At 36.0% G+C, this 13,081-nt stretch overlaps 4 protein-coding genes across 4 annotated transcripts; 1 reads left to right on the forward strand and 3 right to left on the reverse strand.

Annotated features, from left to right (window-relative positions):
- LOC104764449 (U-box domain-containing protein 9) lies at window positions 214–2,419 on the forward strand. The gene is made up of 2 exons (XM_010487982.2): window positions 214–744; window positions 1,089–2,419. Exons 1-2 carry the CDS (start codon window positions 439–441, stop codon window positions 2,178–2,180), a joined length of 1,398 nt encoding a protein of 465 aa, XP_010486284.1. The 5' UTR covers window positions 214–438; the 3' UTR covers window positions 2,181–2,419.
- LOC104767368 (E3 ubiquitin-protein ligase CHIP-like) lies at window positions 4,711–5,491 on the reverse strand. Its single transcript, XM_010491404.1, has 4 exons — window positions 5,397–5,491; window positions 5,133–5,304; window positions 4,934–5,044; window positions 4,711–4,839 (listed from the first exon to the last, which is right to left on the reverse strand). The coding sequence occupies exons 1-4, from the start codon at window positions 5,489–5,491 to the stop codon at window positions 4,711–4,713; spliced, it is 507 nt and encodes a 168-aa protein (XP_010489706.1).
- On the reverse strand, window positions 6,774–8,411 carry LOC104764451 (E3 ubiquitin-protein ligase CHIP; the record flags this gene model as incomplete). The annotated part of the gene is given in 6 exon segments (XM_010487985.2): window positions 6,774–7,180; window positions 7,275–7,385; window positions 7,474–7,645; window positions 7,738–7,871; window positions 8,140–8,211; window positions 8,370–8,411. Coding segments are annotated over 6 exon segments (660 nt in total), but the record flags the coding sequence as incomplete, so codon positions are not given.
- On the reverse strand, window positions 9,386–11,870 carry LOC104764450 (E3 ubiquitin-protein ligase CHIP). Its single transcript, XM_010487983.2, has 8 exons — window positions 11,601–11,870; window positions 11,177–11,244; window positions 10,982–11,045; window positions 10,752–10,823; window positions 10,350–10,483; window positions 10,086–10,257; window positions 9,887–9,997; window positions 9,386–9,792 (listed from the first exon to the last, which is right to left on the reverse strand). The coding sequence occupies exons 1-8, from the start codon at window positions 11,703–11,705 to the stop codon at window positions 9,664–9,666; spliced, it is 855 nt and encodes a 284-aa protein (XP_010486285.1). The 5' UTR covers window positions 11,706–11,870; the 3' UTR covers window positions 9,386–9,663.

Below are 13,081 nucleotides of genomic sequence, written 5' to 3' on the forward strand. Positions count from 1 at the left end.
AAACGTGTATGAGTGTATGAGACTAGTCGTGTCGGCTGTATTTTGACACCTTAGTCGCGAGGTAGGTCATACGTGCTGCATTATTAAATGAAATCCTTTTTTTTATTAGTAATTTTTTTTTCAAATTTAAATTAATTGTTTAATTAACGAATGAATAAATGACGTGGCAAAATCGGTGCAGGCCACAACAATTCTATTATAGTGAGGGGGCACTACTACTAACAACAGTACAACACAAACAACATCAACACTTGAAGTTGTGTTCTGCCCCCTCTCTTTCTTCTCTCTTCCTCATATTTATTACTCTTCTCTTTCACAAACTAAGAAAGAAAAATTAAATAATTTAATGTGAGAAATATCAATTCGGTATAACAATCCGAGAAAGAAAAGGGTTTGGTTTTGGTGGTGGTGAGTACCGGCGGTGTGGATCCGACGGCGATGGCGAAGACCGGTGTATTCGATTCGGATCCAACGGCGATTGCGAAAGCCAAGGAACTGAAGCGTGAGATGAGAAAGTTACTGATTAAGATCGAAGATGAGGATGATGATGATTCAGGTGTTCAGGCTATCGATCAGTTACAGGATGCTTTGTCTGCGTTGAGAGAAGCGACGATGAGGAGGAAGATGGCTAAATCTTCGTCTTTAGAGATGCTTGAGACCACTGTCTCTTCTTGTCCTGACGAGTTTCGTTGTCCTCTTTCTAATGAGCTTATGAGGGATCCCGTCGTTTTGGCTTCTGGTCAGGTTCGTCGCATTTTGATTTCTTGTTTTATTCTTTCTTTTTGAATTTTTGCTCTTTCTGTTTTGTTTTGTTTCTCTGTTGTTAGGTTTTGGTAAAGTTTTCATTTGTTTAAACTCGACTCGATTGAGATAATCCGACTCAGTATTCATGAAAAATTCTTTGCTTTGTCGGTAGGGTAAAATTATGTTTTCGAATCTGGTGACTTTGATTATGGTAATGAAGGAAAAAGAATTGATCTTTCGATGTATTTATGTAGTTGTGTCACTTGTTTGATCAATCTGTAACCCAGAATTTGAATCTAAAAGTCTATAATTGTATTGAAACTTTTCATTTTGTTTTTTTGCAGACTTATGACAAATTGTTTATCCAGAAATGGTTGAGTTCAGGCAATAGAACATGTCCCAAGACTCAGCAAGTTCTGCCTAACACGGCTTTAACTCCCAATCTCTTAATCCGTGATATGATCTCAAAATGGTGTAAGAAGATTGGGCTAGACACGAAGAACCAGTATCATCCCAACCTTGTGAATGAAGAAGAAGCTGTGACAAGATCAGATCGTGAGATTTTCAATTCTTTGCTCTGTAAAGTCTCGTCTTCAATCCGTCAAGATCAAAAATCTGCTGCCAAGGAGCTTAGGCTTCTGACTAGGAAAGGTACTGAGTTTAGAGCTCTCTTCGGCGAGTCTCCGGATGAAATCACTCGGTTGCTGAATCCGTTGTTACACGGGTCAAACCCTGATGAGAATCTTCAAGAAGATGTGGTCACAACATTGTTGAACATAGCTATTCATGATGACAGCAACAAGAAGCTTGTTTGCGAAAACCCTAATGTGATTCCTCTCCTGATCGATGCATTGAGGCGTGGAACGGTAGCCACGAGAAGCAATGCAGCTGCAGCGGTATTCACTCTGTCTGCGCTCGACTCGAACAAAGTACTTATAGGGAAATCAGGGATCCTGAAACCGCTTATTGATCTCCTAGAAGAAGGGAATCCATTGGCTATCAAAGACGTAGCTGCAGCGATCTTTACACTTTGTATCGCCCATGAAAACAGGAGTAGAGCCGTAAGAGACGGAGCTGTTAGGGTTTTAGGTAAAAAAATCTCAAACGGGTTGCATGTGGATGAGCTTTTAGCTATATTGGCAATGCTGGTTACTCACTGGAAGGCTGTGGAGGAATTGGGTGAACTCGGTGGGGTTTCTTGGTTGCTGAAGATCACTCGAGAGAGCGAATGCAAACGAAACAAAGAGAACGCGATTGTGATACTGCATACTATATGTTTCAGCGACAGGACAAAGTGGAAAGAGATCAAAGAAGAGGAGAATGCTCATGGAACGATAACAAAGCTTTCGCGTGAAGGAACCTCAAGGGCACAGAGGAAAGCAAATGGGATCTTGGACAGACTGAGAAAAGCTATGAATCTTACCCACACAGCCTGAGAGAAAGCCCTAAAATAAAAATCCGTAATGTAAATTATCTATATCTTTGCTCTTTGCTTTTATTTTTGGTTCTTTATGGCTTTCAGAATATTTTTGTAAATTATTCATATCTTTAGGATTCGAATGATATGGTTTTCGTATATGAGATGTAAGTAGAAATCTGTGTGAATAGTTTTTGTTTTTTCAGTTTGAAGTTTATGGGGGAATCAATCAATAAAATAAATTGTTTGGTGGCTTTATTCAGCTGTGGACGCCTTGGTCAACAAGTTACTGTGTAGCTTTCGTCTGTTTCTTGTGTATTAATTATCAAAGTACATAGAAAAGGCTGTCATGTCGTGTTCTTCACATCTCATATGAGCCACAAAGCTAATCAATCTTATTCCACACTTTTCTCTGGGGGAAGAGTTAATTAAAAAGAGTCACGAGATCTTATTATGATTTACGATGTCATTGATGTGATTTCCGTGATGTATAATGTTATGTAATGTGACCCCATCTTGGGCGTATGCCATTTTTATTAGAAAAACAAATCATTTTATAAACGGCTAAATTTTCCATTATACAAGTCTACTAAAAAAATGTATATATCAGAAAAACAAATGTACTAATGATATTCGTACTTGAAAATTACTGATAGTAGTAATATACTAAATATTTTCACGGAATGATGTAAAGAAAAGACAAATACTGTAGTAAGTAATGATGATAAAAATCACATGTATTTCGTTTTTAGATTTGGCTCAGAAGGTAGAATTGAATCACGAAGTTGCCACAGATTCGTGACTCGTAATAATGACGAGTCCAAATACTCGAAAATAGATGCAGAAAGTTGGGAAAATGGAATATTGAAGAGGGAGATGGGGAGAGTAAGAACATGGATGGATTCGTTCTAAACCACTCTTTGGTGGTTGTGGTTGTTCCTTTCCTCATCCAACTTTCACAGAAAAGCCAAGAAAAAAAGAATGTGATGCTTTCTACTTTTTTATCCACAACAAGTAACGTTTTACAAATACCAATGAGATTTTTTTTTTTTTGGACAAATTTTTTATTCTATGGTTAAGAAAATATAATTCCCATGAAAAAAGAAAGACAAACGAATCCTAATGATCCACAATGGTGGGTTTACTTTTTGTTTGTCCCCCCTCTCCTCTAGTGTATAGAATCATTTTGATAAATATAAAATAGTTTTATTTCTATTCCAAGACACAATATTCCCGTCTTATTAGAAACACTATTCATTCAACATTTTGGATAACTCAGTCTTACCATTCATCAATTGCCTATTAAGAACAATATTTATTTACCTACTTACTGTATCTTAATTATTATTTTTGTAGACAACCTAAACATTTTGGATATTAAATCTGTATTTTTCCAGGTTGGCAATCGGATTAGATTAAAGTATTAAATTAATTAATCGAGTTAGATGGAAATTTTGTTTTTTCTTCCCCTTTTCATATAAGCAGAGGTTTTCTCTACTTTTGTTGAGGCTCTCATATTAGAGAAAGTCCAACTTGGGTACATTTTTTTTTTATGATTGCCCTTTGTGCTTGCTCTCAGTTTTGTACTGGCAAACATGTCAACTTTTTTTCTTTCTAAAGTAGACTTTGAAGTTTGAGCCACATATCAACAGATACATGACATACGATATAGTAATGTTATGTGATGCATTCAGCATTCTAATTAACTACTATAGTAATATCAGTTAGTGCGGGAGATGACTGATGAGGTACCTATTTTCGTATACAAAACGTCTTGGTTCCAATATGGCAATATGTAATATAAATTTTACACCAACTGCTTGAATCCTTTTATCGAAATGGAAGGAGATTAAGTTACGTTATTTGTTGTTTTTCATGAAATGATCGAAAATCTTAAGAAACCTTGGAATCGCAGGTGTCGTGTGTAAATGACGGAGGTGAAATTGTTCGAAAGATGGTTTTGCTTAACTACCAAATGAATCTAACTTTGTGGACAATTGATGCAACTATGAAAACAGTAGTGTGTAGTGGTTTATTGTGTTCGACTAGAATTTTTTTTACATTATTTGTATGCGAATTCTCGTTTGTTTATCGTATGTATTTTCATATTTTAGAGTAAATTAATTGCAGATTCAGACTTCAGGGAAGATGACTGGAGTGGTCCCAAGAAGATTTATACTACATGTTATAAAAATATCAATCTTCAGAGAAGTGCATCTAAATCCCAAATCCCGAAACCAAAACTTAAACGTCTCCAGACAAACCTCACCGTTATCCTTTTAACACGGAGCAACAAATCTGGAGAATGACACTGTAGAGGAACTACATTATAATTTTGTTTGGACTTTCCTCAATGTGTGTATAGGCTAAGCCTAACGCCCAATGTGTGCAGGGTGCACAAAAAACATTGTATATATATACACGGCAGAGAATCTTACACTTGAAAACATCAGCTAAGAAAAATAAAATTAAAACACATCTGATATGTTCTTCTTTCATCAAGTAGCTAGCCTCGTTCTCAGTCATTGTGCATGTGAATCCTCATTTGATCAGCAACCAATCTTGTAAGCCCAGACGTGTTTTTCTAGATAAGCAGCCACTGCCTCTTTTATAGCTAGATTTGGAACGAGCTTGGACGGCTCAAGTTTTTCACGCGTTATAGGATCAAACTTCCCCACCTAGCAAGTGTTGCAAACGAACAAACCTTAACAGAAATAAGAAGAAATAAAAAGAGAGATTAACGCTACAGCAAAGAGCGACGATAATGCCAACCTTCATGAGATGTTCAAGGATCGCTGCTCTTTCATATGTAACCCCACTTGGAGATATTACAGGATCTCGGAATATCTCAAGAGTTATGTTGCAACACAAATAATCTGGCACCTGGAAATAATAATCCAGAATGGTATTTGGACCTCAAATATAAATGAAAGATGGGTCTTAAAAATCTTTTAAAGAAAATTTAATGCACCTCAGATGGTTTATCTTCTTCCGCAGCCTTCTCAAACACACGTTCAAGAGATTTCAAACGCTCAGTATGGGCAATGTAGGCTTCTTGAGAGGACTCTTTTGTCTCTTCTTCTTCTTCTGTTCGACACATATCTAAAGCACGTTGTTGATTTAGAGCAGCCTCACAAGTTTCCCTACGAAAAACATGAATAGTTCCATAAAGCCACACTGAAGCATAGTTCCAAGTTGAATGATTGTACCAAATTAAGAAAATTACATAACCTACTTCAAACTATTCAATTCCCACGAGCGCCTTGCAGAAAGCAGTTCCCACTCCATGTATTTTGCTTTAGAAAGCTCTTCCCATATATCTTCTACCATGTATCCTGNTTTTTATCCACAACAAGTAACGTTTTACAAATACCAATGAGATTTTTTTTTTTTTGGACAAATTTTTTATTCTATGGTTAAGAAAATATAATTCCCATGAAAAAAGAAAGACAAACGAATCCTAATGATCCACAATGGTGGGTTTACTTTTTGTTTGTCCCCCCTCTCCTCTAGTGTATAGAATCATTTTGATAAATATAAAATAGTTTTATTTCTATTCCAAGACACAATATTCCCGTCTTATTAGAAACACTATTCATTCAACATTTTGGATAACTCAGTCTTACCATTCATCAATTGCCTATTAAGAACAATATTTATTTACCTACTTACTGTATCTTAATTATTATTTTTGTAGACAACCTAAACATTTTGGATATTAAATCTGTATTTTTCCAGGTTGGCAATCGGATTAGATTAAAGTATTAAATTAATTAATCGAGTTAGATGGAAATTTTGTTTTTTCTTCCCCTTTTCATATAAGCAGAGGTTTTCTCTACTTTTGTTGAGGCTCTCATATTAGAGAAAGTCCAACTTGGGTACATTTTTTTTTTATGATTGCCCTTTGTGCTTGCTCTCAGTTTTGTACTGGCAAACATGTCAACTTTTTTTCTTTCTAAAGTAGACTTTGAAGTTTGAGCCACATATCAACAGATACATGACATACGATATAGTAATGTTATGTGATGCATTCAGCATTCTAATTAACTACTATAGTAATATCAGTTAGTGCGGGAGATGACTGATGAGGTACCTATTTTCGTATACAAAACGTCTTGGTTCCAATATGGCAATATGTAATATAAATTTTACACCAACTGCTTGAATCCTTTTATCGAAATGGAAGGAGATTAAGTTACGTTATTTGTTGTTTTTCATGAAATGATCGAAAATCTTAAGAAACCTTGGAATCGCAGGTGTCGTGTGTAAATGACGGAGGTGAAATTGTTCGAAAGATGGTTTTGCTTAACTACCAAATGAATCTAACTTTGTGGACAATTGATGCAACTATGAAAACAGTAGTGTGTAGTGGTTTATTGTGTTCGACTAGAATTTTTTTTACATTATTTGTATGCGAATTCTCGTTTGTTTATCGTATGTATTTTCATATTTTAGAGTAAATTAATTGCAGATTCAGACTTCAGGGAAGATGACTGGAGTGGTCCCAAGAAGATTTATACTACATGTTATAAAAATATCAATCTTCAGAGAAGTGCATCTAAATCCCAAATCCCGAAACCAAAACTTAAACGTCTCCAGACAAACCTCACCGTTATCCTTTTAACACGGAGCAACAAATCTGGAGAATGACACTGTAGAGGAACTACATTATAATTTTGTTTGGACTTTCCTCAATGTGTGTATAGGCTAAGCCTAACGCCCAATGTGTGCAGGGTGCACAAAAAACATTGTATATATATACACGGCAGAGAATCTTACACTTGAAAACATCAGCTAAGAAAAATAAAATTAAAACACATCTGATATGTTCTTCTTTCATCAAGTAGCTAGCCTCGTTCTCAGTCATTGTGCATGTGAATCCTCATTTGATCAGCAACCAATCTTGTAAGCCCAGACGTGTTTTTCTAGATAAGCAGCCACTGCCTCTTTTATAGCTAGATTTGGAACGAGCTTGGACGGCTCAAGTTTTTCACGCGTTATAGGATCAAACTTCCCCACCTAGCAAGTGTTGCAAACGAACAAACCTTAACAGAAATAAGAAGAAATAAAAAGAGAGATTAACGCTACAGCAAAGAGCGACGATAATGCCAACCTTCATGAGATGTTCAAGGATCGCTGCTCTTTCATATGTAACCCCACTTGGAGATATTACAGGATCTCGGAATATCTCAAGAGTTATGTTGCAACACAAATAATCTGGCACCTGGAAATAATAATCCAGAATGGTATTTGGACCTCAAATATAAATGAAAGATGGGTCTTAAAAATCTTTTAAAGAAAATTTAATGCACCTCAGATGGTTTATCTTCTTCCGCAGCCTTCTCAAACACACGTTCAAGAGATTTCAAACGCTCAGTATGGGCAATGTAGGCTTCTTGAGAGGACTCTTTTGTCTCTTCTTCTTCTTCTGTTCGACACATATCTAAAGCACGTTGTTGATTTAGAGCAGCCTCACAAGTTTCCCTACGAAAAACATGAATAGTTCCATAAAGCCACACTGAAGCATAGTTCCAAGTTGAATGATTGTACCAAATTAAGAAAATTACATAACCTACTTCAAACTATTCAATTCCCACGAGCGCCTTGCAGAAAGCAGTTCCCACTCCATGTATTTTGCTTTAGAAAGCTCTTCCCATATATCTTCTACCATGTATCCTGTTGGATCCGCTCCTCTTCCAAGATCTAAAGCCTATATGAAACGTAGCCACATGAAGTTAGCAAGAAACATTCATCAAAACTGTGCTATGTAGTACTTGATGATTTCAGCAAATTAAGGCATCCCTAGTGTTCTTTCTGACTCAAACCAGCGTCCACAGTATCCACTAACACAACTCTCGAACAAAAATATAGAGACTCAAGTGGTACATTACATCTTCATTAAGATGATGCTAAGAAACTACACTACTTAGGAAAGTGATGCGTACGGAATCATGTCCAGTAATAGGTTTAATATATACCCTTTGCAACTCTTTGACTCCACTGGTATATTCCTTCTTCTGCAATAATGCAAGCCCTAGCATGTAGTGGGCCTGCCACAGAACATAAACACCCATATGAAGGAGGAGGAAAGATCAAAGAATGCCAAGGAAAGAAGAAGACCAAAACAAGACAAACAACTTAACAGATTCCATATGTAGAATACTGAACAAAAGAGAACCGGTCTAGATATGACCAGAAGAATCAAAACCTTGACGGAATTGTGGACAAGCTGAATAGCCTTGCGACAATCCTCNATTAAGAACAATATTTATTTACCTACTTACTGTATCTTAATTATTATTTTTGTAGACAACCTAAACATTTTGGATATTAAATCTGTATTTTTCCAGGTTGGCAATCGGATTAGATTAAAGTATTAAATTAATTAATCGAGTTAGATGGAAATTTTGTTTTTTCTTCCCCTTTTCATATAAGCAGAGGTTTTCTCTACTTTTGTTGAGGCTCTCATATTAGAGAAAGTCCAACTTGGGTACATTTTTTTTTTATGATTGCCCTTTGTGCTTGCTCTCAGTTTTGTACTGGCAAACATGTCAACTTTTTTTCTTTCTAAAGTAGACTTTGAAGTTTGAGCCACATATCAACAGATACATGACATACGATATAGTAATGTTATGTGATGCATTCAGCATTCTAATTAACTACTATAGTAATATCAGTTAGTGCGGGAGATGACTGATGAGGTACCTATTTTCGTATACAAAACGTCTTGGTTCCAATATGGCAATATGTAATATAAATTTTACACCAACTGCTTGAATCCTTTTATCGAAATGGAAGGAGATTAAGTTACGTTATTTGTTGTTTTTCATGAAATGATCGAAAATCTTAAGAAACCTTGGAATCGCAGGTGTCGTGTGTAAATGACGGAGGTGAAATTGTTCGAAAGATGGTTTTGCTTAACTACCAAATGAATCTAACTTTGTGGACAATTGATGCAACTATGAAAACAGTAGTGTGTAGTGGTTTATTGTGTTCGACTAGAATTTTTTTTACATTATTTGTATGCGAATTCTCGTTTGTTTATCGTATGTATTTTCATATTTTAGAGTAAATTAATTGCAGATTCAGACTTCAGGGAAGATGACTGGAGTGGTCCCAAGAAGATTTATACTACATGTTATAAAAATATCAATCTTCAGAGAAGTGCATCTAAATCCCAAATCCCGAAACCAAAACTTAAACGTCTCCAGACAAACCTCACCGTTATCCTTTTAACACGGAGCAACAAATCTGGAGAATGACACTGTAGAGGAACTACATTATAATTTTGTTTGGACTTTCCTCAATGTGTGTATAGGCTAAGCCTAACGCCCAATGTGTGCAGGGTGCACAAAAAACATTGTATATATATACACGGCAGAGAATCTTACACTTGAAAACATCAGCTAAGAAAAATAAAATTAAAACACATCTGATATGTTCTTCTTTCATCAAGTAGCTAGCCTCGTTCTCAGTCATTGTGCATGTGAATCCTCATTTGATCAGCAACCAATCTTGTAAGCCCAGACGTGTTTTTCTAGATAAGCAGCCACTGCCTCTTTTATAGCTAGATTTGGAACGAGCTTGGACGGCTCAAGTTTTTCACGCGTTATAGGATCAAACTTCCCCACCTAGCAAGTGTTGCAAACGAACAAACCTTAACAGAAATAAGAAGAAATAAAAAGAGAGATTAACGCTACAGCAAAGAGCGACGATAATGCCAACCTTCATGAGATGTTCAAGGATCGCTGCTCTTTCATATGTAACCCCACTTGGAGATATTACAGGATCTCGGAATATCTCAAGAGTTATGTTGCAACACAAATAATCTGGCACCTGGAAATAATAATCCAGAATGGTATTTGGACCTCAAATATAAATGAAAGATGGGTCTTAAAAATCTTTTAAAGAAAATTTAATGCACCTCAGATGGTTTATCTTCTTCCGCAGCCTTCTCAAACACACGTTCAAGAGATTTCAAACGCTCAGTATGGGCAATGTAGGCTTCTTGAGAGGACTCTTTTGTCTCTTCTTCTTCTTCTGTTCGACACATATCTAAAGCACGTTGTTGATTTAGAGCAGCCTCACAAGTTTCCCTACGAAAAACATGAATAGTTCCATAAAGCCACACTGAAGCATAGTTCCAAGTTGAATGATTGTACCAAATTAAGAAAATTACATAACCTACTTCAAACTATTCAATTCCCACGAGCGCCTTGCAGAAAGCAGTTCCCACTCCATGTATTTTGCTTTAGAAAGCTCTTCCCATATATCTTCTACCATGTATCCTGTTGGATCCGCTCCTCTTCCAAGATCTAAAGCCTATATGAAACGTAGCCACATGAAGTTAGCAAGAAACATTCATCAAAACTGTGCTATGTAGTACTTGATGATTTCAGCAAATTAAGGCATCCCTAGTGTTCTTTCTGACTCAAACCAGCGTCCACAGTATCCACTAACACAACTCTCGAACAAAAATATAGAGACTCAAGTGGTACATTACATCTTCATTAAGATGATGCTAAGAAACTACACTACTTAGGAAAGTGATGCGTACGGAATCATGTCCAGTAATAGGTTTAATATATACCCTTTGCAACTCTTTGACTCCACTGGTATATTCCTTCTTCTGCAATAATGCAAGCCCTAGCATGTAGTGGGCCTGCCACAGAACATAAACACCCATATGAAGGAGGAGGAAAGATCAAAGAATGCCAAGGAAAGAAGAAGACCAAAACAAGACAAACAACTTAACAGATTCCATATGTAGAATACTGAACAAAAGAGAACCGGTCTAGATATGACCAGAAGAATCAAAACCTTGACGGAATTGTGGACAAGCTGAATAGCCTTGCGACAATCCTCTTCAACCTTAGTCCAATCCCTGAATTTGATGCAAGCCACCCACAAAGCAAACAAGCCAAACATAAACAAAAAAAACGACTAACCAATACAGTAAACTATCAAAGCAATTGATCAGTAAGTATATAACTTAATTCGAGAGAACATACTCACTTTCGCTTCATGTGGCAAAGTGCTCGATTTGTCCAAAAAGTAGGAACATTTGGACACAAAGTTATTGCCTGTTAAGTTACACAAAGATGATTAGACAATCACCCAAAAAAAAAAAAAAAGTCTTTGTAGCTTCTTGATGACAGTAACATAACATATCTGCAAACTGATAACATATCGATGATAACAAAAAAAGGTTTCTAAATTCCAACTGTAAACATTCTAATCAATTGTTTTATCACTCAATCTAAACCTAATTTGGATGAAATTAAGTTCTGATTAATAAAAATTCGAAATTTTGTAATCCAAGGGTTTATTCCTCTCCACGCAGATCTAAATCAAAATCCCTAGGGATATATAATAAACCCAGAAAACAAAAAAAAAAACCCTAACGATGAAATAAGAGAAACGATTGAGAACCATGTACCTCGGTGTAAGCATCAATGGCAGCACCAAAACGTTCTTTCTTAAAGCAATTGTTTCCGTCTTCCTTTAACCGTTCCGCCATGGCGGAGCCCACGCCTGTAACCATCTGCGACGGCAAATATTTCTCCTTTCCTCCTAAAAACTTCCCTCTGTGACTTATGCGGCGGCGGGTTTCGTAGAATCTCCCCGGAGTGTTTCAGAAGAGAAGAAGAAGCCGCGAAATTTCTCGAGCATATGAGAGAGAAGAAAAAGCCCCAAAAGTCCCAAAGATTTATTATTAATAAATCTTTTTTAATCACTTATGGAAAACAGTCTCTTGAAATTTCCTTGATTTTTTTTTTTTAATCTTTACCGGGTCAGCCCGATCAGAGTTGGAGCGTAATCCGGATTTTGAAATTTCCTTTTTCATTGGGTATCTTTTATAAGATTTAGTACCATAAACAGATAATCAAAATCTTATTAATACTATATTTTTACCCTATAGTTTAACCAAGTTGTAGAAAAATAAATGCTGTCAAATAATATAATTAACTTTTTCTTTGGGTCAAGTCAACAAAAATATGATTATCTTATTAGTTGATGAAATTGGATGCATTTGTTTGCTTTTAAAACACTCATCAGATTAAAATTTAAAGTGTGATACTGTGATTTATTAGATTCATAATTCATTCATACATTTGTCCCAAAATCATACTAGTAAGTTATAATATAAATCTCAGATAATTGACACATGATGCTAAGCCCATTAGAAAAACAAACAAAACAAAATAAAGAAAAATTTCAGAAAGAGGACATTTGTAGGCAAAAGAACCGAACACATAATCCTTTTTTTTTTTGTGTGTGTCAGTGTGTGCCTACTGCGTACTCGTCCTCTTGGCTTCGCAATCTAGCAATCTGTTGGTAACAACAACATCCAATTGAGAAGCACGCTCAACAATCTCCTTCCTCTTCTTGGTCGATACATTTGTGCGCAATCTCTGCATCCAATGTTTGGTATCAACGCACATATCCTTTAAAAACTTTCTTCTTACACGTGATGGATGATGGATCCAAAGCCCATTAGGTTTGAAATTTGTATTGAGTTAATAGGCCTAGACTAAAGAGATAGATTAAACAAAACAAAAAATATATATAAACGAGCTAAAGCATAAAACAAAAAAAATAGTGGGTAGCCATGAATGATTATTATAGGACTAATGACGTTCGTACAAAAAGTTAAGGACAGAAAGCGTGTGTAATTTCTTTCTAAGACTATCCTCATCGGCACAATTATGTTGTTTCTTAGTTTGTTTCTTAGGGGTAGATAATATTAATTATTGAAACCTAAGCTAAGAAATGCAAGATTCGTTTCTTATTTTAGGATTGCAAGAAACGTCTCTTGCTGGACAAGTGTCACAAAATCAGTGGGTCGAGTTTTATTTGGGACGAAGGGGTTTAATTTTTTTTTTCATCTCTCTTTCACTTTCCTTTTTTCTCTTTTCT

Source organism: Camelina sativa, chromosome 19 (genome assembly GCF_000633955.1).
Source record: "Camelina sativa cultivar DH55 chromosome 19, Cs, whole genome shotgun sequence".
NCBI lineage: Eukaryota > Viridiplantae > Streptophyta > Magnoliopsida > Brassicales > Brassicaceae > Camelina > Camelina sativa.

Excerpts from the sequence above, each read along its gene's own strand:
- LOC104764449 (XM_010487982.2), top strand. The coding sequence starts at position 439 with ATGGCGAAGACCGGTGTATTCGATTCGGATCCAACGGCGATTGCGAAA. Across the intron at positions 745-1,088 it reads TCGTTTTGGCTTCTGGTCAG|ACTTATGACAAATTGTTTAT; the intron begins GTTCGTCGCATT and ends GTTTTTTTGCAG.
- LOC104767368 (XM_010491404.1), bottom strand. The coding sequence starts at position 5,491 with ATGGTAGAAGATATATGGGAAGAGCTTTCTAAAGCAAAATACATGGAG. Across the intron at positions 5,305-5,396 it reads TGGGAATTGAATAGTTTGAA|GGAAACTTGTGAGGCTGCTC; the intron begins GTAGGTTATGTA and ends TGTTTTTCGTAG. Across the intron at positions 4,840-4,933 it reads TCCTTGAACATCTCATGAAG|GTGGGGAAGTTTGATCCTAT; the intron begins GTTGGCATTATC and ends AACACTTGCTAG.
- LOC104764450 (XM_010487983.2), bottom strand. The coding sequence starts at position 11,705 with ATGGTTACAGGCGTGGGCTCCGCCATGGCGGAACGGTTAAAGGAAGAC. Across the intron at positions 11,245-11,600 it reads CCATTGATGCTTACACCGAG|GCAATAACTTTGTGTCCAAA; the intron begins GTACATGGTTCT and ends GTAACTTAACAG. Across the intron at positions 10,824-10,981 it reads TTGTCCACAATTCCGTCAAG|GCCCACTACATGCTAGGGCT; the intron begins GTTTTGATTCTT and ends GTTCTGTGGCAG.